Source organism: Triturus cristatus, chromosome 6, assembly GCF_964204655.1.
Source record: "Triturus cristatus chromosome 6, aTriCri1.1, whole genome shotgun sequence".
NCBI lineage: Eukaryota > Metazoa > Chordata > Amphibia > Caudata > Salamandridae > Triturus > Triturus cristatus.
The window spans coordinates 809119802-809145963 of record NC_140589.1 but is presented as its reverse complement, the minus strand read 5'-3'; the positions used below and the strand labels follow the sequence as shown (position 1 = coordinate 809145963).

Genomic DNA, 26162 nt, shown 5'->3' with positions numbered 1-26162 from the left:
CCGTACGCGTACAATAAAAATTTTTCTAAAAAAAATAAATTATCCACAATCTCCCCACCCCATGTGCTAATGGTGCCCGTAGAGCACCATTTGTGCATGGCATATTTGTCATTAATGTCACAATAAAAAAAAAAAAAGTCAAAGCTCACCTTTCACCACGAAGCGCATACTATGTCCTCCATGTGCGCACGGTGCGCGAAGCGCATTGTGCGTACATGGCCCATCCAGCGTAACGTGGGCACACGGTGCGCGTAGCGCACCGCGTGCCCACCGTGCGTGCACGCCACTAACTGCGTAAAGTGGGCGCGCGGTGCGCGAAGCGCACCGCGTGCTAACTGTGCGCGCACGGTGCGCGAAGCGCACCGTGCGCGCACGGAATGAACTGCGTTAAGTGGGCGCGCACGCCACGAATGGCGTAAAGTAACTTAGCATTTAAAAAAACGTACAAATTCACTGAAAAAACCATAGGTTTCACACACGTTATAGTTAGGAATTAGCATTTAAAAAACCTTGCAAATTCAGTGAAAAAACCATAGGTTTCACACATGTTATAGTTAGCTGGACATTTTACTGATAAAAAACCAATGAAATTCCCCCGTTATAGTTAGTGCAGGCAACTATAACTCACGCGACCGCAATCCTCTGCTGATGACATATGTGTCTTTATGAAAAAAAAATATTTGTAATATAAGTATAGCTAAAATTTAATGGAAGAAGACATGGGCAAATAAGTGTCTAAATACAGTATTAGCATCAGCAGAGGATTGCGGTCGCGTGAGTTATAGTTGCCTGCACTAACTATAACGGGGGAATTTCATTGGTTTTTTATCAGTAAAATGTCCAGCTAACTATAACATGTGTGAAACCTATGTTTTTTTCACTGAATATGTATATATATATGTATATATTGATATCAATTTAATTTGTTACCAATTTAATTTAGTTCTAATAGGCCTACATCTAATTTATATATCCTTAAAAATGTCAGATCAGGAGTTAGATGGCCCTGAGGTCCCGCATACCACAATTATTAAGGATTCAATAACAAGGCTCATACAGCAGGAGATGCGTACTTGTGTACGCGAGACCAATTTATGGCTAACAAGATGCCTTTGATGAGGAGGTTGACTGTGGGTCTGCTTCAGGGGGAGACTCTGGTTGCAGTGATAAAGGGGGCAAGAGATTAAAGAAAACTTAACACATTGAGGGGGGCTGCTTTCTTGAACGACTCAGGGAGTCTACACACCTCAAAATATACTGTAGGTCCAAGCTCCTCAAAGAGATCGGAGGTCTAAGCACCTTGAAGGTAATGGCTGCCCTACGCGGCACAGACTTGAAAATTGTGTCCAAAGCAGCACGTATGTCTCAGGTGCACGTATTGGCACACAGGATTATGTCATGGGAGAAGAGCTTCTGAATAAAGCGCCTTTAGATGAATACATTTTTGACCTAGATCAGGAGGACCTGAACATGGATGGCCACTTTACAGAGGAGGAGGCTCCATCTACCTTCAAGGGGATAGTGAAGGATCCCTTGAGTCAAGAAATGTTTTCCCCACACACTATCGGACATTCAAGAAGTGCTGAGTGGTGGCCTCAGGAACACATTGGAAGGTTCATCAGGCAATGGATTAGATAGCCCATGCAAAAAGAAGGACCGTGATTCAGGAGAAGGTTTGCCTGACCCCCAACCTGGATCCGGAGCTCATTATTTTTCTATTTGAACTTGGCAGGGACCCTAGGAAAGAGCTCAAGAGGTCCCTTAAAGCTTGCTAGGACCGCCTTCTTAATGTGATAGGCCCCCTCGCAAGAATAATTGACCTGGCGGAGGAGGCCCACGTCAGTGAGGCACCAGTGGGTATAAAGCTACTCAGGGGTTGGAGCCAAAGGACTTTGGTCCATCTCAAAGAGTGAGATTTGTTTTTATTTTTTATTCTACCCGAAGAAAACCACTTTCAAAGCATAAGTAAGCAGGGAAAAATAATTCCTGTTACCTCACCATTCTATCAGTAATCCAAATCAAGCAGGATTTATAAACTGTGGCTAATCACCTGCAAGGGTATCCAGGTGCTGCGGGCCATGCTGCTTCGAGTGGGTTCAGTTGAAGAGCCAGGTCTTGAGTCAGTGCTTAATTTGTAAAATATGAAGTGCAGGTGCTGAAATGCTTGTCGGAGGCCACACCTACTTTTCGCTGGCTCTACCCACTTCCTCCACTGGCTCCGCCCACTTACTATATTAACTCCACCCAAATCTTCAACTGGCACTGCTAAAAGTCAGAAACGACTTAGTCCTAAGTGTATTAACATCATGCATTTCCATTGAGCACCACCAGAATTACTAAAGAAACAACAATGCTCTTCCTATGGAAATTCTGACCGACCTACCTATATATCTACAGTTCTACACAGTATTTACAAATATACATACAGATAAACAGTGCATTGTAATAGTGTGAACAGAGATATGGGCCTTATTTAGCAGAGCATCTCAATATTATGAAGAAAGATCATGTGCCTCCTTAGCGGAGCTCGTTAATAATGTGGGGGGAGCTGCACCCACAATTCAGCCGGGCACCTAATAAGTCCCAAACTTAAGACATCTTAGTGACACAGGCATGCTTTCTTCAGCACTACCATAGCAGTACTGTAACATGGTGCACAGCACAGAGTGGAGAATCTCTTGCCGCTCCATTAATGGCAATGACGATGCCATGCCCAATGCATACACAGTAAAATCAGCCTGCCCTTACGTAGAATCAACAGCATTCCATGGGTGCCATGCGCTGTGTATAACGTACGCTACTGCCGTAGTGCTATAGATAACATGGGATGGGAGTCTTGCAGTCCTTTCAGGATGGACCTGAACCACCTATGACCCTCATATCTTGTACCAACCTTTGCACTTTGCAGGCTATATAGACCCGAGCTATCAGTAACATCAGCAGTCTCTGCGTATTGCAAGCTGGGGTTCCAGCACGTTTTCAGTAAAAAGAAAACCCTGTGTACAATGTGCCTGTGTGTGGCCAGCGGCGGTGGCCGCCGCTCAGTGCATCTCATCATACATTCTACTAATACCACACAGTGACGTGACCTGCTGCGACCATCACTCCACCACCACACTGCACATTATGCCTTCGTAAAGGGTAATCAAAACACACAATGTCCTCTCTTCAGTTACGAGTTTGAAGTTACTTCTTGTAACCTGTTTCGTCGCGCTACAGCGGCCGTGCCGTTCAATGGTTCAAGATTAGAACAGTTGGTTCTAAAGTGAAAGTCTGAGTGCCAGCCAGCGCGACCCGGACGATGTTGCGGATGCATTGGAGTAGATGCTGCCAGTGAGTACTGGCATGCAACAGCCGACAGCACCAGGTGAGACAGGGCCTGGCAGGCCTAATCAGTTAATAAAGCTGCGCAGCAGCCTAAGGCAGTGCAGTGCACTGCAGCAGTCAGTGTGTGTCCCGGGCCTGCAGTTGTGAGCATGTTGAGTGAGAGAAAGTTTAGTTGTTGTAGGACAGTGATGTGCTGGGTGAAGAGCACTCCAAAGTTGTGATAATATGGATGCCCGAAAATGCTTTTGCTGTAAAAGCTCTCCTGGTGAGAGAGCATTGGGTGTGAGAACAAAGCAACATGTACTGCTTTACCACCCAAATTGTTTTCACCATCACTGCGAGAGCATGCTGGCTGTGAGAGTGCAGGTTTGAATGAATACTAGTGAGTGTGCTGGGAGGTTCGACAACTTGCCCCGTCCCCCGAACACACAGTCACACAATTACAACCAGCCTGCTTAGGTAGGGGGATGAAATTCAGTATTCAGTGCGATGAGCGCCTAATTTTTCCAGCCACAATTTGGGTATGTCCAAAAATTGATGTGCGCAGAGGACACTAGGGTCCGAGGGGAACTTTAGCATCGCCAGCGGCTGTGCCTGCTACTACAATCACCTGGGAGCAGGGGTTGGAAAGCATCCTAGGACAGGCAGAAAGCAAACAAAGTCCTGGAAGGTCGCAGAAAGAGGGTGCATCAAACCAGAGTGAGAAAGAGGGGATGAGAAGATGGGGAGGAGGAAGAGAGTGCGCGACGGATAATTGTGACAAAAGAAGAGAGAATTACATAATATATATATATAAATATATCGTCCTCCTAGTTCGGTGTGCTGCCTCTGAGCAGGGGACCCTGAATAAGTCATGCATCCTTTCGAAATATTTGTCCCAAGTTTGGGATCTATATCGAGACAGACTCCTCTACAAGCCTCTGTGCACTGAATGCATCTAGTTTTCAGAAATGTGCAATAAAATGAAAAAGCTCCGGTTTCTTGTTGCCAGTTCTTTTGAAACCACGCCACTCCAGCCCTGTTTAATTAAATCACGGACGCTGAAGCACGATGACTCGGTGGTGGGGTGCGGGTGTATGCTAGGGCGTAGCAATCATCATGCAGCAAATGCGCGTGCAATCTCAAAAAATCTGCCCACGCTACCACGCACAGCCCCATCCCCCACAGATTCATAGAACCAAATCCAGGCCGGCAACAACACAAAAGGGCCGCGGACGCCACGCCTTTAACATAAATGCATCCATGACTTCCGATGACCAGACCACCCAGACCCTCGGTCGCGCCACTCCCAAAAAAAAGCTTTGGTTTAGCATGGTGATGATGTCATGGCATATTATTGGCATCATCGATCATGACTACTACTTAGTTATACTGTCAGTGTCCGTACTTAATTAATTTATTTTACTTGTACTCTTGAACTGCACTGCCACTGACTGACTGGTTCCGTTAGACGGGTCCCTGGAGGTGCTGCTGCGCCTGCTTGTAGCTGTCTGTTGAACGGAAGACTGACTCGCGGTGGAGTGGGGTGCGCACATGCCGGTATGATGGGGCGTGACAATTTGAAAAAAAATCTGCGCACGCTGCCTGCTGCCCCTGTGGCCTCCCCCTGCAGAACCAAAATCCTGATTCAGAATCCAGCACAAATAAATGAATTAGTGTGTGTCCCATGGCGCCGGCCCGCCCACGCCCACAACACAGAACTCAGGGCGGCAGCCGCCATCAATCCATTTAATGCAGTGTGATTTCATTTCATGAATCTTTTATTGGCATCGTCGAACATGACCACTGGCTACTACTTAAAATTATACTGTCCGTGCATAATTAATTTACCTGTACTTGGTAGCTTGGCCGCCGGACACAAACTGAAACTGCACTGTGACTGGTTCGTGGTTCCGTTAGGCGGGCCCCTGGAGGTGCTGCTGCCTGCTAGTAACTGTCTGTCGGATGACTGACTCGCGGTGGAGTGCGGTGAGCGAATGAGGGTATGCTGGGGCGTGGCAATTGGAAAGAAATCTGCCCAACACCCAAAATCCAGATTCCAGCGCCCAATGATGAATTAGTGTGTCCCACGGCTCCGGCCCGCCCACCACCTGCAACACCAAACTAAGGGCCCGGGCCGCGGACGCCATCAATAAACATTTAAGTGTGATTCGATTTCAGGAATCTAAGTAACTGGCTCAACCGGCTCTGTCTAACAGCCGCAAGGCCCGGCCGCAACACCACTACTAGTCCGGGACACGGACTCTCGCTTGGGACTGGAGAAGTGGAGTGTGACCACCACGTGTAGCAGATGGGTGTGTAGAATGTAGACCCGGCCCTGATAAGAAAGTGCCGGTGCTAAGCACCGGCAAGCTCCGGCACAAATTAAGCCCTGTCTTGAGTCCTTTCTGGAATTCCAGAAGAGAGGTGGGGTTCTGGAGATGAAGGGGGAGGTTGAGTCAGGATTTAGCAGCGAGGAAGGAGAGCAAGTGTCCTCAACTGTTGCTTCGGCAGATACGGGGAGGTGTGAGCAAGGGAGAGGGAGGCGGAGCGCAGGTGTCTGGACATCTGGTGGAAATTCAGGTGATGGTTGATGTATGTTAGTCCTCGGTTGTGTAGGGCTTTTTAGGCGGGATCAACATCTTGAATTAACATCTCTTCCCAATGGGGAGCCATTAGAGGTTCTTGAGGTGAGGGGCAATGTGAGTCCATTTGGGGAGGTTGAGGGTGAGTCTGGCTGCTCAGTTTGTTATTTGCAGTCTTTTCAGGAGGTTAGTGGTGATGCCTGTGTAGAATGTGTTTCTGTAGTGCAGATGGCTGATGACCAGGGCTTGAGTACCGGTGTCTGGTGTTGACGGGGAGCCATTTGAAGATTGGAACTTGGCTAATGTAAATTTTGGGCCAAGGAAATGCATAACTCTTCTTTTTGAAGTACCACTTTTTAATGCAATTATTTATGCAGTTACAAAAAATCTAAATAACAATACTGCTTTACATCAACCAAAAAATGGCCATAGAACAGTAAACCCAAGCAATATTAAAGTACAATCTCAAAAAGAAATGAAAAAATAGAAGACTTAAGAAAAGCTTTAATAGAGTATGAACAATTTCAACACTGCGTAGCGCTATATAAATACAATTTCAATAGAGTGTGTAAAATACAAACGTTCCTTCATCCAGCCTCAGATTGAAGTGGTGGCAGCCAATCTCAGCATTTCTGTTGGCGTATGGATACGTACATCCACCACGGTGTATCAGTGCCTCTAGATATACATACATCTTTTTTTCTTTAATAACTCCAAAACTACTTAACAGATTTACACCAAATAACAGAAAGCATTTTCTTTCTGAATCAAAACATGCTTTCTGCCAAATGTGGTGTAATTCTGAATGGCGGAGGGCTGTAGTCATGTCTCCAGTAGGTAATGTGTATGTGTGTGTATGTATATATATATATATATATATATATATATATATATATATATATATATATATTTATATATATATATATATTTATATATATATATTTATATATATATATTTATATTTATATATATATATTTATATATATATATTTATATATATATATTTATATATATATATTTATATATATATATATTTATATATATATATTTATATATATATATATTTATATATATTTATTATATATATATATCTCACAAAACCACGCCAGTTCCCAGAAGGAAAAGCACGACACACTCCGGAATCAATTGAGGGCTTTATTTTCAGTGCTAGCAGTCCATGAGATTAAGGCAATTGACAGTGCTGGCAGTCCATGTGAAACAGTGGCATACGCGTTTCAGCCGTAAGTCGCCTTCATCAGTGCCGGTAACACAGGGTCCATCAGGGGTCAGCAAACAGTACAGCTGCTCTTAAAACCGTTTCTGTTTAAATGATCTTTGTGCCCCTCCTCCAAATCATGTGCCCTTGCATCGCGCTGACACTCCCACAGGCAGTTGCATTCTGGTACCTGAAGTCCGGTCGGGCGGCTGAAAGGTTTCAGGAACGCTCCAAAACATCCAGTGATGCTCCCAATTTGATGAGCACGGGCCACACACCAGCTCAAGTGCCCGCGGGGGTGAAAAAGCAAAGTCCTCGTTGATTCCTTGATCAGGCACACCGTGATGCCTCCTCTCTCCCCAATGCAGTCCATACAACCAAATGGCGATACACCTGCTGGGGGGGCGCCTTGTTTTGCCACCAAAGCAAGAATCCACAGTGCTGGTTTCCCAAGGTGCTCCAGAACGAGGGTGTGTGTCGTTTTGTCAGCAACCAGCTTGCTGACTCTACACCAAAACCACGCCAGTTCCCAGAAGGAAAAGCACGACACACTCCGGAATCAATTGAGGGCTTTATTTTCAGTGCTAGCAGTCCATGAGATTAAGGCAATTGACAGTGCTGGCAGTCCATGTGAAACAGTGGCATACGCGTTTCAGCCGTAAGTCGCCTTCATCAGTGCCGGTAACACAGGGTCCATCAGGGGTCAGCAAACAGTACAGCTGCTCTTAAAACGGTTTCTGTTTAAATGATCTTTGTGCCCCTCCTCCAAATCATGTGCCCTTGCATCGCGCTGACACTCCCACAGGCAGTTGCATTCTGGTACCTGAAGTCCGGTCGGGCGGCTGAAAGGTTTCAGGAACGCTCCAAAACATCCAGTGATGCTCCCAATTTGATGAGCACGGGCCACACACCAGCTCAAGTGCCCGCGGGGGTGAAAAAGCAAAGTCCTCGTTGATTCCTTGATCAGGCACACCGTGATGCCTCCTCTCTCCCCAATGCAGTCCATACAACCAAATGGCGATACACCTGCTGGGGGGGCACCTTGTTTTGCCACCAAAGCAAGAATCCACAGTGCTGGTTTCCCAAGGTGCTCCAGAACGAGGGGGTGTGTCGTTTTGTCAGCAACCAGCTTGCTGACTCTACACCAAAACCATGCCAGTTCCCAGAAGGAAAAGCACGACACACTCCGGAATCAATTGAGGGCTTTATTTTCAGTGCTAGCAGTCCATGAGATTAAGGCAATTGACAGTGCTGGCAGTCCATGTGAAACAGTGGCATACGCGTTTCAGCCGTAAGTCGCCTTCATCAGTGCCGGTAACACAGGGTCCATCATATATATATATATATATATATATATATATATATATATATATATATATATATATATATATATATACCCCTAAACTCACCCAACCCTAAAAATACCCTTAACACCCAATATTTCTACCCACCCCTAAAACAACCTTACAACCCAATACCCTTACCCACCCATAAACCCCCGTACCATGCAATACCCTTACCCACCCCTAAACCCCCGTACCATCCAATACCCTTACCACCCTAAAAACACCCTTACCCCAATACCCTTACCCACCCATTAACACCCTTACCCTACCCTAATCCCTCAAAACACCCTTACCACCCAATACCCTTACTACCCTATAACCCTCAAAACACACTTACCACCCAATACTCACCACTAAAAACGCGCTCTCTCTCTCTCTCTCTCTCTCTCTCTCTCTCTCTCTCTCTCTCTCTCTCTCTCTCTCTCTCTCTCTCTCTCTCTCTCGCACACACGTGCACACTCACTCACTTTTACCTGGTATATACTCTTACAATTTTGTTGTAAAGGCAATGTGTGGTAAATGCTGCTTTGCAAATTGCAGTTTCTCTGATTCATTTGTCTGGATACCGAGTAGGCGATTCATATAATACGTTTTCCCCACCTCATTTTGAAACAACCCAGAGCTTCTGATGCAAGAGTTCCAGCTGTGGTTTGTATGAAAGTTAAAACCTAGGAAGAATGTAACACTCATATACAGTGTCAGATACTTTTTCCAAGGAGATTGAACTTTCTCTGGCTCGTGGGATCAGTTTCCAAGCGCCTGGCATGCTTACCTTTGCAGTTTGAGAGCTCACTATAACTTTTCAGTTTTGAAGATAGTGCTGTGAATTTGTGATTTCTGTTTGCTTTCCTGTTTACCATGGGAAAATGTAGGGTTTGCAGTTTGACAGTTGCCAGATCTGACCGGCCTGTTCTTTGTTGCTTGGCAGTCAGGATGAAAAAAATAGCATTTGGCGAAAAGCCACGTGCACTGCCTAAAATGGCAAGGCTCTTTTGTTGGTTAGGTTGGAACGCAGCAACAGAAGAGAAAAAAATATGGCCAAGCAAGCTATATGAAAGGCAATACTATTGAAACTTGCAGAAGCACGAATACTAGTTACAATTCTCAACCTTGTTTAAGAGACTTGCAGACTTTAACTGTGTTTGTGTTGGTGGGTTTGCAGTATCGAATCTTAGATTAAGGTTGCATCGGCACTCGTGTTTTATTTTTTTTATTTTTTCTAATTCTGAAGGCTTGTATCTTCGCTTCCTCTTAACCAATTCTCACCACGTTTTCATAGAAATGGGGTTCACACCCTTTCGAAAGCCAAACGTGTTTTGGCTTATTGAGAAAGGCGGTTTCAATTTTCGTAGTGTTGTATGAGGGAGACCTATCTAAAGCGCTAGCTCTGAAAATAGTGGTAATGGATCAAAGAAATGCACCATTGAGTTGGATAAAAATAAACACGTGTCATTTAGTGGGGACGTGCCCCTAAGGATAAACATGCGCTTTACAAATACAAATGTTAAGTCACATGTAGACAAATACGCAATAAAGTTAAAGTGCCGAGAGAGGGAAATTGGAGAAAGATAGTACTATAATCATTGGAAGCATGGTGGCAGATGCTTAGCGATTTAAACATGGCCTTCTTGACAGTAGGGTGTGCAGCCGGTGCAGTTTGGCTATGTGCTTATACATATGGGCACTCCGCAATAGCCCAGAGTAAGCGTAGGTGCAGAATCTTGCACCCTCATTACAGGAAGTGGGGACTGGGCCCATTACTAAGGACCATCTCGTATCAGATCGGCGGTAGTAGAACTACCCTGCACTAGTTCCTTTTTTCCAAATTTAATTAAAGGGAATCAAAGCCTATCAATAAAACGTTTTTGCGTAGATCCCAGCTCATTGTCCAGACCTACCATGAGTTGGGTGCAACCTGCAGAGCAAAAGAAAACCAAAAGAACAGCTATAAAAGCAAGAGGAGAAATCTAAAAAAATTAATAAAAAGATAAATCATAAGATATGATCATATCATGTATTGATATGATATAAGAATAAAATGATGATCTGTGATAGACTTTGCAAGAAGGAAAGCTCTGAGGAGGGGTGGGGGGGCCTACTATTGACCTTATAAAAAAAGAGTCAAAGATCAAGAAGGGTAAGGGTGGTAGTATCCCTCTTCATAAGCATCTGAACCGTCCTTTACCTCGGCAACCAACTCAGATTGTTTCATGCAAGGGGCAGAGACGGACTTGAGCAGGATCGAGAACCTTATTAACTTCCAGAAACCGTGTTACAGTGTGGTGGCCTGCACGTTCAATGACTCTTGAAATGAATAGGAGGATGGAAATCGGGCAATAGTTTCCCAAAATTGTAAACTCAGCATTTTGGTTATATAACAGTTGGCCAAGTGTTTGTTTCTGATCTTGGAAATAATTGTGGTAGACAATGCGATAGTACAGACATGAAAGTGCAGTTGAGACCATGTTGATATGTTTTATAACTCGCAAGTCTGAAGGAGACCCAAAAATATTAATCTGCTAAAAATTTAAATCCAGGATAATACGATAAAAGGAAGTTAGTGCCTGGTAAGTGAGTGGCACAAACTCTTTGGTGAGACTCCAAACTGTAGTAGTATCCCTAGGTAAGGCAGCTCAGATTTGTTTCGATTTAGCTTTTTTTGTATTTTAGAATGCAAAAATGTGGCCAATTCGGAGCAAATAATGAAGCACTACAGTTGGGAGTTGAGGGAGCTGGAGCTTCCTTATACAGAGTTATGCATGCATCATAACACTTGAATTATTAACCTGTAATCTCCATTACTTTGTGTCAACCTCCTCCTTAACCGATAGAAAATAACTTGACTGACCGCTTCTGTCAGTACAACTTTCTTCCCTTTCTGTTACCTGCCATACTCCACCACTCTTTCCTATCCACATTCCCCCAACCTACCAATAACTCTCCATACTTCAAACTGGACGACAACTACCATCAAAACTAAACCCAAACATTCCGCCTTATGGTGTCCAAGGAGTGGAGCATAGGAACGGGATGGTGGAATCCAGGATTGGGACAAGGAAGACAGGGACTCGTAGTAAAGAAGGTTAACGGCAAGTAATCTCCTTTTCCAGTGCTAACAAATGAGAGAATGTGTCCAAGCTGTATTCCGAAGGATACCCCAAAGAACAACAAAGGCCTGGATGAATGTTAGAACGAAACTAGTTTCAGATTAGAAATTAAGCTAATTGTACTCTTTTACCCAGAGACTGTCCTTACTATTTCGGAGGCAAAAGCGGTCCCACTAGAGCCAAAAACATCTACACAATAGTGGAAAAGAAAATTATGAAAATGAGACCAAGTGGCAAACCTGCCAATCTCGAGTAGTGAAACTCTACCCCTTTCAGTTCAAGAAGCTGCTATGCTTCTGGTTGAGTGTCCCGGAATCACTTCAGGAAGCTTAAGACCTAAAGAAACAAATGCTGGTAATATTGCTTGACACCCAGTGACACTATTTGGATTACAAATTAATCACGCAATCTCCTGAGAAACATGGAACTGGGAAGGTACTTTGGGAATAAATCCCAGATCAGAACCTAAAACAACTCTGTCCAGAAACCTGTTTAGGTATACAGTGGAAACGGATAAAGAACCAAATATCCCTATTGTGGGGCAAATCTAATGGCTGTCAGGAAAGAGTCCTTAACAGAAATCCAGGATAACTTAACTGACTGTAAAGACTCAAAAAGAGGACCTTGTAAACCTTTTGAAATTATAGGCAAACCCAAAGAAGACCTCAGCCGGGAGTAGGATTATCTGTTCCATTTAAAAAATTATATATGATTTGTGAATTTTCGCTGTTTTAAATTAACGAGCATTACCTGCGCTCTGCGCTCAGCGCCCTGACAGCTGACGTGGGAGGGTGACTGGAGCAAACACGGGAACGCCATTGGCCGATTGAAGGCCACGCCCCCTGCTCAGAGACTCGCCCCTTCATCTATTTCTCTTATAAAAGATGTGTCCCTACAGGAAGCGCAGCGGACGAGCGCAGCGGGCGCGTCGAATGAGCGCCGAAGGCTCGCCAAAGGCGAGCCCGTCTGCGCCCGTCCGCGACAGGCCGGGACCAGGGGCCACAACCCCTGCCTCCCCAACTACAGGCAGACCAGGCAAACCCTCGATGGTTTACACGCGAGGTGAGCTGCTTATGTTAAATACTCCCTTAACAGCCCCCCTTTGTGCGAAGGTTGGACCCTCCCACACCATGGGCCCCTTTAGCTGCCGCCACTGTAGATGGAGTTGTAACCACTTGGAGCTACCCTCATCGGAAGTCACACCCACACAGGACTACACATGCATTTATGTTAATGCTAGGTCCCTCCCTAAACATTCGACAGAGCTATGGGACATGTTACATGGTAGCAGACCCGATTTTGTCTTCATCTCGGAGACTTGGCTGGGTGAGCACAATACCCCGGATATTACCGCAGCCCTTCCCACTGGGTATAAAATCATTAATCTAAATCGACAAACTAAGAGAGGTGGCGGAGTGGCCATGATATTTAAAGATAGTTTTTCATGTTACCAAGAAACAGTCACTCAACTAGGTAATCACGACGTGCTAACCATCTCCATTTTCATCAACACTCAGGTTATCCTCGGATGTGCAATCATCTACAATCCCCCAAATAGTACAACTGATTTTAGCACCCAACTTCTCGAACAAATCCTTCCATTCTGCCTCAATCACAAAAACATTATAGTCATTGGTGACTTCAATGTTCATTTCGATTTAACCAATAATTCCCTAACTAAACAACTTACTACAGACATGGAAATCCTACAACTATCACAGAAAATAGCTCGCCCCACACACAGAGCGGGGCATATGCTAGATCTTATATTTACAAGCCTATCAAAGACCAACATTACGGATATAACTCCTTTGACATGGACAGACCACTACAGGATAGATTTTACCTTAAACCTACCTTTAAAAACCAACAGACCGCTAGTTCAGTCGGTCAACTCCACTAAATGTTGGAGCAAATTTTCCTTGGAAAAATTCAAGGAAGATTTTTCCTTTTTTTCTAGCTCCGAAATGACATGCGAAGAAAAAATTTGCCTCTTACGAGAGAACATAGAGAAAGCACTTGACCACTGTTCACGGACTCGCGCAACCAATCGATTGAAATCAAAAACCTCTGAGAAATGGTATGTCCCAGACCTAAAAATCGAAAAAAGAAAATGCACCTCACTGGAGCATAATTGGAGAATAAGTAGAAACGCCGAAGACAGAGCCATTTACAAACATCAGCTGAAAATATACCACACTGCCATACGTAAAGCAAAGAAAGACTACCTTTCTCAAAAAATCTTAGAGAATAAAAATTCATCCAAGGAGCTTTTTAAAATTGTAAAAGAATTTTGTAATCCTCCTTGTCTCACATCCAATCTGACTCCATCACAAGAGAACTGCTCAAAAATCAGCGATTACTTTTGTGATAAAATTGATAAAATATATGCCTCTTTCACAAATAACGCTCATGCCTCTGTGGAGTATCAGATTGACCCTACTTTGCAAACCAACTGCTCTACCTTTGGCCCATTCTCAGAAGATGAGATCACTAAAACCATGTCAGAAATTAAATCTGGCTCACCATGGGATGTTTGCCCACACTTCATTTTTTCCCAACTGACTCCTATAATTGGCCCCGCAGTCACAAAAGTTTTTAACCAGTCTCTGGAGCAAGCTGTCTTTCCAGAAGTTTGGAAAAAATCGGCAGTAATTCCATTACTAAAAAAGGCGGGTGCGGATATTAACGATCCAGCCAACTACCGCCCCATTTCACAGCTCCCCTTCTTATCGAAGGTGTTCGAAAGACTGGTATCAAAACAACTGTCAAGTTATCTAGAGATCAACAATCTTCTCGATGTCTCCCAAACAGGATTTAGATCTAACAACAGCACAGAAACAACGCTTTTGGCCGTAATGGACGACATTCGTATGCAGGTCGATAAAGGTAAAACGGTGGCCCTGATACTTCTTGATTTATCAGCGGCATTTGATACCGTGTCCCATAAACTGCTAATTCATATACTTGCTGCAAAAGGAATACAAGGTAAAGCCCTAAACTGGCTGGAGTCTTTTTTTATCAAACAGATCCCAGTCTATTTGTTTAGGTAACTTTACCTCTACCCCCCGTAAGATTAAATATGGAGTTCCCCAAGGAGCTACATTGAGCCCAACATTGTTCAATGTATATGTCTCCTCTTTGGCATCAATTGGCAAGAAATGGGGCATTAATATCTGCTCCTACGCTGATGATACTCAGCTGATGGTAACCCTAAATGGAGATAATGACACCAAAAGTAGATTACACAACTGCCTGTCAGAGCTATCCAATTGGATGCACGGCCATTATTTAAAACTGAACGCTGACAAATCAGAAATTCTACTTTTTGGTGGGGCCAAACAGCTCTGGGATAACACCTGGTGGCCAACCTCTTTAGGCTCTCCACCAATCCCCACATCGTCTGCTAGGAATTTAGGAATTCAGATGGATACCACTTTATCTTTGAAATGCCATGTCTCCTCAATATGTGGCAAAGGATTTGCCATATTAAAAAGATTGAAAAGGGTCTTCCCCTGGATCCCACTTGAATGTAGACAGATCCTTGTCCAGTCATTACTAGTTAGCAGGCTGGATTATGGCAATTCGCTATTTGTAGGAATGTCGGACTACTTATTTAGAAAATTACAATTGGTCCAGAATGCTGCAGCAAAAGCAGTTTGCAATAAGAGAAAGTACGACTCTGCCACAAGCTGTCTGAGAGCCTTACACTGGCTGCCCATGAGACAAAGAGCCATGTTTAAAATGCTATGTATTGCCCATAAAACAATCCACAATACAGGCCCTTACATTCTACGAAATAGAATTAAGTTCTATGCTCCAGCGCGGAACCTACGTTCGCAAGCCTCAGCCAAAGCAGCCACCACTCGGATTAAGCTTTCCAGAATGGGCGGAAATGCTTTTTCACATATTGCTGCGAAATGTTGGAATGAACTACCGATCAACCTCAGACTCACGGACTCCTATTCCATCTTCAAGAAAAAACTAAAAACTGCACTATTCCCTACTCCAGAATAACCAATATGCTCTCAGGTTAATGCTTTGGTTGACTGTTATTTTTTGCAGCGCCGTGATATCCTTGCAGGATGAATGTTGCGCTTTACAAATACACCTAACAATAACAATAACAACAATAGTTGGTTTCTTTATTATTTTTCTTACTTTTAAAGACCTGGCTTGCAAGCTCATCAGATAAAGGAGCCTAGGATTCTCTAAAACCTTTCATAGCTGTCCATAGGGTATTTAAAATGAAGTCACAACCTCTTTGTGAAACCTGAGGAAAGTTGAGAATAAAAAAGGATTACAAAATCTAGCAAAATACTGATTTCCCTGTCACACACACTCAAAATTATCGCAATGCTTAGCATAGCTGGCTGTAGGAGAGGGATGTCAAGATTGTTGTATAGCTAAAGCTATTTCTCTGGAACAGCCCTAAAATGAACATCCTACTTTAACCTCCAGGCCTTGAGTTGAAGATGGGCCAAATTGTGCTAAGACAGGAGAGAAAACGGAGGTGGAGATGTTAGTTGGACGTGAAAGAAAGGAGAGATTGCCAGCCTGAGAGTGGTTGGGAGCCAAGGTTGTGGAGGCCAATATGGAGTAATTATTATCAGAAGTGGTGCATTTTCCTGTATTTTGTTCAGCGCTCTGTAGAGAAGGGAATGAGATGAAAGGCAACTGCAGACTCAGACCCCTACTCTTGACACCCTTAAATCAAGTCTCGGCACAAAATGGGTACAGAAGGGTTATTGCTCTGGTAAGCAAATGGTTCTAACCATGATTGTCCCAAACTGATCTGATGTTCCCCAAAAAGTTCAAGTGACATGGAAATTTACTGACGATTGAAGGTAGCTGCTGAGGTGGTTGGCATCTAAATTCTCTCATCCCAGAAGATAACAGACTTAAAGTGAAAAAGATTTTTCTGCCCAAAGACAAATCCTTCTGGCTAGTTGAGCTAATAAGACATGTAACACCCCCCCCCCACCCATTGGCATAGGCTCCTAACACATAGTTGTGTGGCCTAATCAATACTGTTCTGCCCTGAAATTAAAGCGCAAATGCATGAAGTACTCGAAGAATAGCAGAGAGCACCCTCCAGTTCGAAGGCTAAAAACGTTCTCTGGGAAACAAAATCCCTTGTAAACCTTGATCTTGTAAGGTTACTCTCCGCCTTAAAACTGGAGTCTGTGCTCAAAACTATTCAAGTCAAAAGGGCTAGGGTTACTCCTTTTTTGTAGGTGTGCTCGTACTCACAGGCATAACGAAAATTGAGGGGGCCTCCCTGCAAGGAACATGAAGGGGCCCCGCCGGGCTCAATCAAGAGCTCTCCAGCAAGAGTGCTGTGCTGAGGGGGCCCCTGAAACTTGGGGCCCCCGCACTGCGGGGGATGCAGGGGCCTGTGTTACGCCCCTGCTTGTACTAATTACCATACAAAGGCTTTGGTTACAGACTTCGTTACAGAAATTGTTGCCTTGTAATTCTGAGACTCAGGAGCCCAAAAGGAAAAGAGGTGATTTGGTAGGGGTTTTGTATGGGATCGAGCTCATGGCACTACTGCAGTTGTAGCAGCCATTTACCCCTCAATCTTTATCCAGAATTTTGCTCGTGCTAAAGGCACAGCTAACAAGTTCGTTAGAGGAGCTGAAGAGCAATCCTGTCCTCTGTCTGAGCACAATACTGTCTTAATTAGGCCTCCTATGAACTGACATTCTTGTGCTGGAATTAGGTGAGATTTTTTTCCACTTCACAGAAATACCAACTCCATCAATTGACAGTAGACTGTTTGAATGTTGAGGAAGGCCTTGATTAAAAAAGAAAACAAAAAGGACCTAGAAATTAACCAGCCATCCATGTAAGGGGAGATTTGAAGCCCTTCAACTTCAATAGACTTTGTGAATACTCTTGATGATGCAGAAAGTCTGATGGGTAATACTCTGAACTAAAAGTGGTGCCCTCCCACCATAAATACATAATTGGTTTGATTAGTAGAATTAATTAGAACATGGTAATGGGCATCTTTGACACTCAGTCTCCAAGTAATCCTCGAGCTCAATAAGACGATTTACTGTTTGTAGAATCATCTTGTAATGTGTATCTCAAACAAACTTGTCTAGTTCTCTCAAATCGTAAATAGCGTGAAAGTCCCCTTCTGGCTTGGGTACCAGAAATGAGGCTGAATAAAGGACCATCATTCTTTTAGATGGTTTGGATTAAAGGCCTAATTCTCGAGGACCAAAATTATTTTTCTGTAAGGCATGGAATCAGAAAAGATGATGTGGAAGTGGACTGATTTACAGAAAGTTTCTATTTAGTATATATTTGACTGTCTTTAGAATCCCTGCCTCCATTATCCAAGCATCAATATAAGCTCGGATAAATCAAGGTGTCTTCCGGTTCGAAGGATGGTGAGTTGTAAGAGGGAGGGGTGGAGGACAGTGGGCAATGAAAAGAGAAGAAATTTTCATTTGACAGAAGCTTTCACTAAGATACTTTCTTTTGAAAAGGAAATGAAACATGAATAAATTATGCTACAGCAGACAGCAGTAGAAAGCAATATAAAAATGTGGTGAAAGAGCAGTGTAGGTCTAAAATCTGTGCTAATGCCAGAAAGGTGAAGAGTTCACTTGAAAATCGAGTGTATGACCTACAAGGTTAGTTGAAAGAAAACCTGTTTGTAAGCTTGAAGAAATGTATGGCCACAGCAAAATAAACGAGTACATTCTGTTCTCAGCAAGTTAAGAACATGATTGAAGAATAAGAGCAGGAGCTTGAATTAGTGTAGAGCGCTCAGATTCTGATAAGTGTTCTTGGGAGCAGAAATAAAGCACACACACACACACACACATGCATTGAAGAGTAGAAAATGGTTATTTTTTTAAGCATTGTTAGACATTACAATGAAGAAGGCATAAGGTTAGAAACACAGGTGACATGTTTTCTGTAACCAGTATGAAACTGCTAAGTCGCTCATCGGTTGACCTTTGTAATAAGCATTGTTCAATAATGTATAAGTGGCTGCCTGTGAAGCAGCATATTGAGACCAGCTGTTTACCGGTTTGGAGATGGCTACTTTCCCTGCCGCGACAGTAAAAAGCTGGGTTTGCCGTGCCAAGAGGAGTCTAGTAATTTTTCTTCATCTTAAATTATCCCGCCCCATTCCTATTGGGTAATCTCTCTGGGGCTGTATGTCTCCAGAGTTGGGTAAGGAAGACAGACAAGAAGGTAATTAGCATGCACTATCCTAATAGTTAGGTAATAGATTCGTCGGGCTGACAGATAAGATTTTTGGGCTGTGCTACAGTTTGTCCAATGCGTTCTGCCTATATAGCTTGCAACTGTAACAATATATCATGTTTTAAAATATTATGATGAACATATGTGTCTTCCCTGCTAATCGTACACCAGTTGCAAAATTATAAGACATATATGGGATGGAAGCCCCATGTAAAGATCAGCGAGCATTGGAGTGAAAAACTGATTAGATGACAGTTCTCGGTTTATCTTAGAGTTGTGTCCATGGTTTTGTTTCGATGGCTCGTAAGGCATTTTACCACTTTACACAGTTTCTCAACAGTACTTTCATATTAGCAAATTAATGGAAATGTATTTTAAAGTAGCTTACATTTACTATGCACTTAGAAAATGGATACCTTTCGTTTTCTTATCTATAAAGAAAGGAATACCAAGTGTGTATTGGTTGCAGTCCTTGGGATACTTTAATCTCTCTCTATCGGATTATATTGTTAAGTATTCCATTCCACATAACGCATTCTTCTTTGCATTTCCTGCAAGAATATTGTCCTATTGTGCAGTTTGCTTCACTTTGCAGTACTGAAATCAGCACATGAAATACTATATACGATTGTGTCCTGTTGAAACTCAGTAATGCTAAATGTTCTTGCTGATTCGTTTAAATTAATTGAACATGCCATGGAAGAAATCTTAAACCCTGCTTAGGTTTCATGCTCATGGATGTAATCAATACAACTCGTCATTGGATGTTTTTTCAGAGCAGTCTCTGATTTTGTAACACATTTGCAGCTTCAGAAAAATGTAATAGCCTGGATTAAATGTGCTCCTTTTCTTGCAGGGAGGTAACAATGCTGGTCACACAGTGGTTGTGGATTCTGTCGAGTATGACTTCCATCTTCTCCCCAGCGGCATCATCAACCCAAATGTCACTGCATTCATAGGTACGTACATATACAATGTCATTCAGTGTTTTGGGTGATTTTGTAAAACTTCTTCACTTTTGCATGGGGGCCATGCCTTCTGGTTTGGGGTTTTGTATCCCTTCAATAAATACATTCTTAGATTGGTTGACAGTCCGGTGCAGAGGCTGAGGTCCCCATTACTGGTCCTGCTTGAGTCTTCAATCACAAGGAATGTAGAAGTACTGCCCCAAAACGCAGCTGGAGGCTGGCGACATTCTCTTATGCAGATGAACTGTGATATGAAGAATTACCATGGAAATCGGGTGTGAAATTCCCAATTAAGGCAATAACGGCTCATTTGTCTGGGGATCCGTTGAGGCCAAAATCCTGCAGTATCCCCAAATCTCAAAATTCTCAATATCTGCAGTAAGAGCAATGTCAAGTCCTGAACTAATGATTTGGGAACCTGTAAAGGGTGGTGGCGCAATGCCTATGTTCGGATGTCACCTGTGATGAGCATCATTATGTGGCCCCAGAATGTTTGAAATGTTTGCTTTGGACCATCCAACCCCGCAGGACAGAGCGGGAGAAAAGGAAGTGAATAATGCCTTTGCTGATCTGATGGTTCGGGACAAGGTAAACCTAAAGTTTTTGTGCTTTAAGAATATCCTTGTTGCTTTTTCTCAGTTCTAGTGTTTATCTTATTTATTTCTTGATCTGCCTCTAAGAGGTTCCCAGATGCACAAAATCTTTATTTGATGGGAACGAAGAGAGCATGAGAAATAACACTGGTCCTCTGTGTGGGACGTCTTTAGTTGTTTCTGTGTATTTTTTTGTTGTGGGGGAGCAGGAGAAAAGAAATCAGCAACCCCTCCTCGTGTTTATAGTTGCAAGAAGTGATTTCGCTTACAGCCCTCCAAAATTCGTGATGTGCCTGAGTCAGCCCAAACATTGAAAAATAGGACGTTAGCAGGATGCACCATGGCATTCGATGGGTTAATAGAGAGCACAGAGTGAATCAGTCATTCCCAGTGAGCCTGCAGCGGGCTCCACTTTACTTCCACTGCCCCCACTTGAGTAAATCTCTTAATACTGCTCTAAATATAGTAAACGCATATGTAGGAACACAGCAGTCATGTACGACTCACAGTGGTCCCATGACCTACCCACAACAATCCTATCTGTTTTGCTTCTCAGTCACTATGTACACAAGTGCCTCTTTACTATCTGCTTCTCACCTCACAAGCTGTCCTAACTCTCACTGACCTGTGCGTGCCCCTGGCCCACTGCCTCCTGCATAGCGAGCCTTCGCATGCCGTGTACAGCAACCGCTTCCCACTACACAGCAAGTCCTTTGTGCCTACAGCATACAAAAGAAGTAGTGCCTCTGAATAGTCCTGAGTAGCTCCCACACACCATGCCCTTTCTATAAAGTGATGCCTTTGCTACCTCTGCATAATGCACTTGCAACATGTGAACCGCAGGCACTTGACACCATGCATTGAGTGCTCGCATATGCCAAGAAACTTGAAGTTAGGTAACTGACGTTACTCCATGGATACGCCCACGTGGATCATGTATCCAAGTGTTGACATCCTTACGTTGTGCAGAGTTACAACCATGCCCAGCTGCTTCCACACCATTTCCTTATCCTCTCGCCCAGCTCAATGAGGAGACCAGTGCTGGTGAAGTGCAGCAAAACGAGACTTGAGTATCTGGCTCTCATGCAATACAAAATGTTTATGCACTTATTGTAACCGAAGAACAGCCTTCCGTTGGTACCACTTATGACCATTATCCTCCTGAAGCAGGCCAGTTGTGCTGAGCACTTGGAGACTTGCCCTGCCTGAGAGTTGGGGAGCAGCTGGCAGTGTTTATTTGTCCATGTCCTAGGGTAGGCAGCAGGCGAAAGCCAAGAGCTCAGGCCCTGGCATGCCACGGCCTGAGCTTGTGGTTACAGGCACACAGTTCGCCACCAAGGTGATGTTGCCTTTCTGATCTGGCACACAGGGGCGCAGATCAGCTCAGTGATATTGGGCTTTACAACAAGATGGCACAAAGCTCCACGCTCAAAGCTCAAACGCCCCACGCTTAAAGCAGCTGCACGCGCAGCCCACCTTCTGATGCTGCAGGCCACCGCTTCTTTATTCAAAGTGCAGGGTGAGTGCCAGCCTATGTTATGAATGAATCCGTGAGGGCACTCCAGCGGGATGCGTGTTAACTGAGAAAACGAGTTGCATTGTGGTTAGCAAGTCAGTAGTCGGGCAGCAGCTAAATTGTCTCCAGGGTCCTTATCCTGTCTCCTAATTCAAATTTGATTGAAATGTTCAATTTTAGTAATGTTAAAGTAACTGAGAAACCTGGGTTTTCTCTCCATTTTGACTCTTTACCAACATTGTTTTTAATTATGGGCAAATCACTTCATCTTCCTGCACCTCAGTTTGTAAATATGTGTAATGCAAAAGAAATGTGGAATATGAAAACTAACTGTTCATCGTGCTGACGCCATAACTTGTTGCAATCACCATCCTCCTCATCACATTCTTGTTTTTGTTTTCGGGTCTCAACTGGACCCATGCACTCAAACCTCTTGTAGAAAACTCCAAGTTTGAGAAGATCCAGCGGACATATAAAAAAATGGTCTCCTACACCTCTAGAAACCTGCTGGCACTGTGACCATTATCAGCAATTTACACTCGGATCACTGCTGTAAACGCTCCACCTACTGACTATGTCTTGGGATTATAGTCTGTAACCTGAAGGATACACTCCTTTTTGTGACAGTCGGATAACTGATCTATCAACGGCTTTCTCAAGCACATTTTATATAATACACATAGACCTATGAGCTTGGATAGATCTGAAGGGCTTAATGTATTCCATTCTTTATAGTGGTTTATGAAAGTGCTTGGGTTCTGCAGCACCTTGAGACGGTTAATAACAAATGTTGTTACTAACCTCCGGGATACTGATTATGTTGGCAACAAAGGAAGAGGTTTATGGAGCTGGCCTTCCTAGGATTTGAAGTTACGAACATGCATTTAAGCAGACGTGTTAACTACTAAACTATTGTAGGGACTTAATCAGATTACACAATTGAAATCTGTTGGGCCAAGTGGGTTCGGAAAGTCTCTACACTGAGAATCGATAGACATTTGCAAGTCGGAAGGGAGTTGCTTTTTGGGAGCTTTATAAATATCAGAACTTGTATGTCATTGCATTGTGCAAGCAAGTATACGGATTTGTTTTAAGGGCCTTGTGGATTTCTCGGTAAAACGGTAGTGCGGAGTAGTCCAGACATGTACCATACAATAGTCAGCTGCTGCTGCTTCTTACATAGTCAAACTCTTCTTCAAGAAAATTTTAAAAATCCATAATAAATAAAAAATCACTCACAAACAACAATCTACCCAGTAATGCCACCAGGATCCTCTACTATATTCTCATCCTACAATATTTCGAGATGGACTTTTTTTTATCCAAATCATGACAGCTTTGAAGATGACCTTGCACATGGGTTACGCCCATTCCAGCCAATCTGATAGACTCCAATGCGTAATATATAGCCATAATCCTTGATAACAGGACCATTCCCCCCACTAAACCACCCAACCCTGAAAAAAAAGATATATATATATATATTCACTGAAAAAACCATAGGTTTCAGGGGTGTTATAGTTAGCTGGACTTTTCACTTGTACAAAACCATTGAAATTCCCCCGTTATAGTTAGTTCAGCTAACTATAACTCGCGCGCCCGCAATGCACTGCTGATGACGTCACATATTACATCACTCATGACATGGTCAGTGACATCACTCATGACATCACTGATGACATCTCAGATGACATCACTGATGACATCACTGATGACATCATCCAGTGAATGTGTGTTTTTCTGAAAATTAAATATGTTTTATATATGTATATCTCAAGGTCGATGGAAGAATAAATGGGTATATAAGTGTCTAAATGGATGATTTGTTTTTGAAAAATTGATTGTGTAACTGACTGATTAAGTGTATCATAGTGAATACATGGCTTAGTGTTTAAATATGTAAATATCTGTATCAGTCTCTCACTTTGTGTATAAGTGGCTGCATGGGTTGGTGAGTAGCTACATGGGTGTCTATATAGGTTATTAGTTGGTTTTTTGAGTATCAGTCTGAGTGTCTGCATGGTTCGGTGGGGGGTATTACGTAGTGCATAGGTGCATGAATGAGTGACTCACTGTTTGTATGTGTTGAACACAGCATGTGTGCAGGACTGTATGGGTGGATGAGTGTGTGTATGGGTGTGTTAGTGAGTGAATGACTGTCTCAATAGTGTCTTAATGAGTAACTACCTATGTTTTAAACTAGTATATGTGACTACTGGTGTATATATGTGAGTATATGTGAGAGTGAGAGATTGAAAGAGTTCCTGTATGAATAAGTATGTGTTTCTATAAGTGATTGTTTAAAAGACTAAGTATGTGTAAGTTTCCGTAGAAGTAAGTATGGTGGTGTGTGTATAACTGTATATGCAAGTAAATGTATGTTTGATTCTTTATTAGCATGAGTGACTATGTGTGTGAGTAACTCTATGGATGAGTGGCATTGTGTAACAGGATGTATAGGTGTATGAGTACATATGATGAGTGAGTACATGTATGAGTGACTGTATAGGACTGTTGGTGAATGAGTGGATGTGTATGTGGATCTTAGAATTACTGAAGAGGTTGTTGTAACTGGTATTGGTATGTCCATTGTTTTGAAAATGTTATTCTCTATTTTTGAATGTGTGTATCAAAGGTTATATTAGGGTGAGAGGAGGTCTGCCACTCTATCACAAGGATGATGTCATCAGTGATGTCATCAGTGATGTCATTTGAGATGTCATCAGTGATGTCATGAGTGATGTCACTGACCATGTCATGAGTGATGTAATATGTGACGTCATCAGCAGTGCATTGCGGGCGCGCGAGTTATAGTTAGCTGAACTAACTATAACGGGGGAATTTCAATGGTTTTGTACAAGTGAAAAGTCCAGCTAACTATAACACCCCTGAAACCTATGGTTTTTTCAGTGAATTTCTGAGGTTTTTTAAATGCTAATTCCTAACTATAACGTGCCTGAAACCTATGGTTTTTTCTGTGAATTTCAAAGGTTTTTTAAATGCTAATTTCTAACTATGCCTACAGAGATAGGACATGTGAAGAAAGAAGAAAAAATGCACAGAAAGAAACAAAAGAAGTGCAGAAAGAAGCAACAGAAGTCCTCAAATACGAAGATAAGTGCAGGAAGAAGGATAACGTGCAGAAAGAACAAAAAGAAGAGCAGAAAGAAGCCTTGTTGCAAAATCATCCTGTACCCTCAACTTTTTCAGACGGATACTGGTGGTAACTGAGTCTGACTAACCAGTCCTAGAGCCAGTGCTATGTTAAAAGACACTTAGAATACAGTGAAAACACCTACATACACTAGGGAACATTATGCGTTGGGGTCCCCCTGTGATTAGCATGACCTCCTCTGTAAGCCCCTAGTGTATAATAGGGCATGGGGATTAAAACTACCTCTTAAAACAGGCCACAGGGCGTTTTTGCACACGTTAACTCAGGCCCCGTCCCCTCCCTTCACCACTGTGTAAACACGCCCTGTGTCCATTTTTAGTTGGGAGATTAAGTTCATTTGAATCCTGAGGGTCCCTAGGGTCCAACTAGCCCACTAGGTACCTCCAGTAAGTGCCACAGAGCTGCGTTGCAGAGAGGTGTAAAAAGTGGCACGGCCTGGACCACCTCTCTGCAATGCAGCTCAGTGGCGCTTACTGGAAGCACTTGGTGGGCTAGTTAGCCCCCAGGGGCCCTCAGTATTGAAGGGAAATTATATCCCCAATTTAAAACGTGCCATAGTGCGTGTTTGCACACGTCACCTCAGGCCCCGTCCCCTCCCTTCACCACTGTGTAAACGCGCCCTGTGGCTGTTCTAAGTTGAGAGATTAAGTCCCCCTGAATCCTAAGGGTCCCTAGGGTCAAACTAGACCACTAGGTACCTCCAGTAAGCGCCACAGAGCTGCGTTGCAGAGAGGTGTAAAAAGGGGCTTGGCCTCAGAACACCTGGCTGCAGCGCACTTCCCTGGCGCATACTGGAGATGCCTGTTGGGGGCGCGTTTGCAGAGTGCTGCACGGAGGGGGCATGGCCTCCGGCACGATGCCAGTCTTTTATTTATTTTAGTTTTTAAGAAGGGGGGCTGTTTGGTTCCCCTTCTTATTCTAATTTATTGGCCCTGATGACCCCATCCCCCAGGGCCAGTCTCCTAATTATATTTTTTTGACCCCAATCCCCAGGGCCGGCCACTGTTTTTTATTATTTTTAAAAAATATATATTTATAGACACACCTAGGACATGCTGGACAAACCGTACGTACCTATCACCATGACGATTTGCGTGATATTCATTAAAAGGCGACT

At 43.4% G+C, this 26162-nt stretch overlaps 1 protein-coding gene across 1 annotated transcript in view; it reads left to right on the top strand.

The window, feature by feature from the left end:
- The window catches only part of ADSS2 (adenylosuccinate synthase 2), a 338000-nt gene that overhangs the window by 89398 nt on the left and 222440 nt on the right, over positions 1-26162 (top strand). Inside the window, exon 2 of the mRNA XM_085611393.1 lies at positions 19650-19752. Within this exon, the coding sequence (XP_085467519.1) occupies positions 19650-19752 (103 nt within the window). The remainder of the gene's footprint in view (positions 1-19649; positions 19753-26162) is intronic.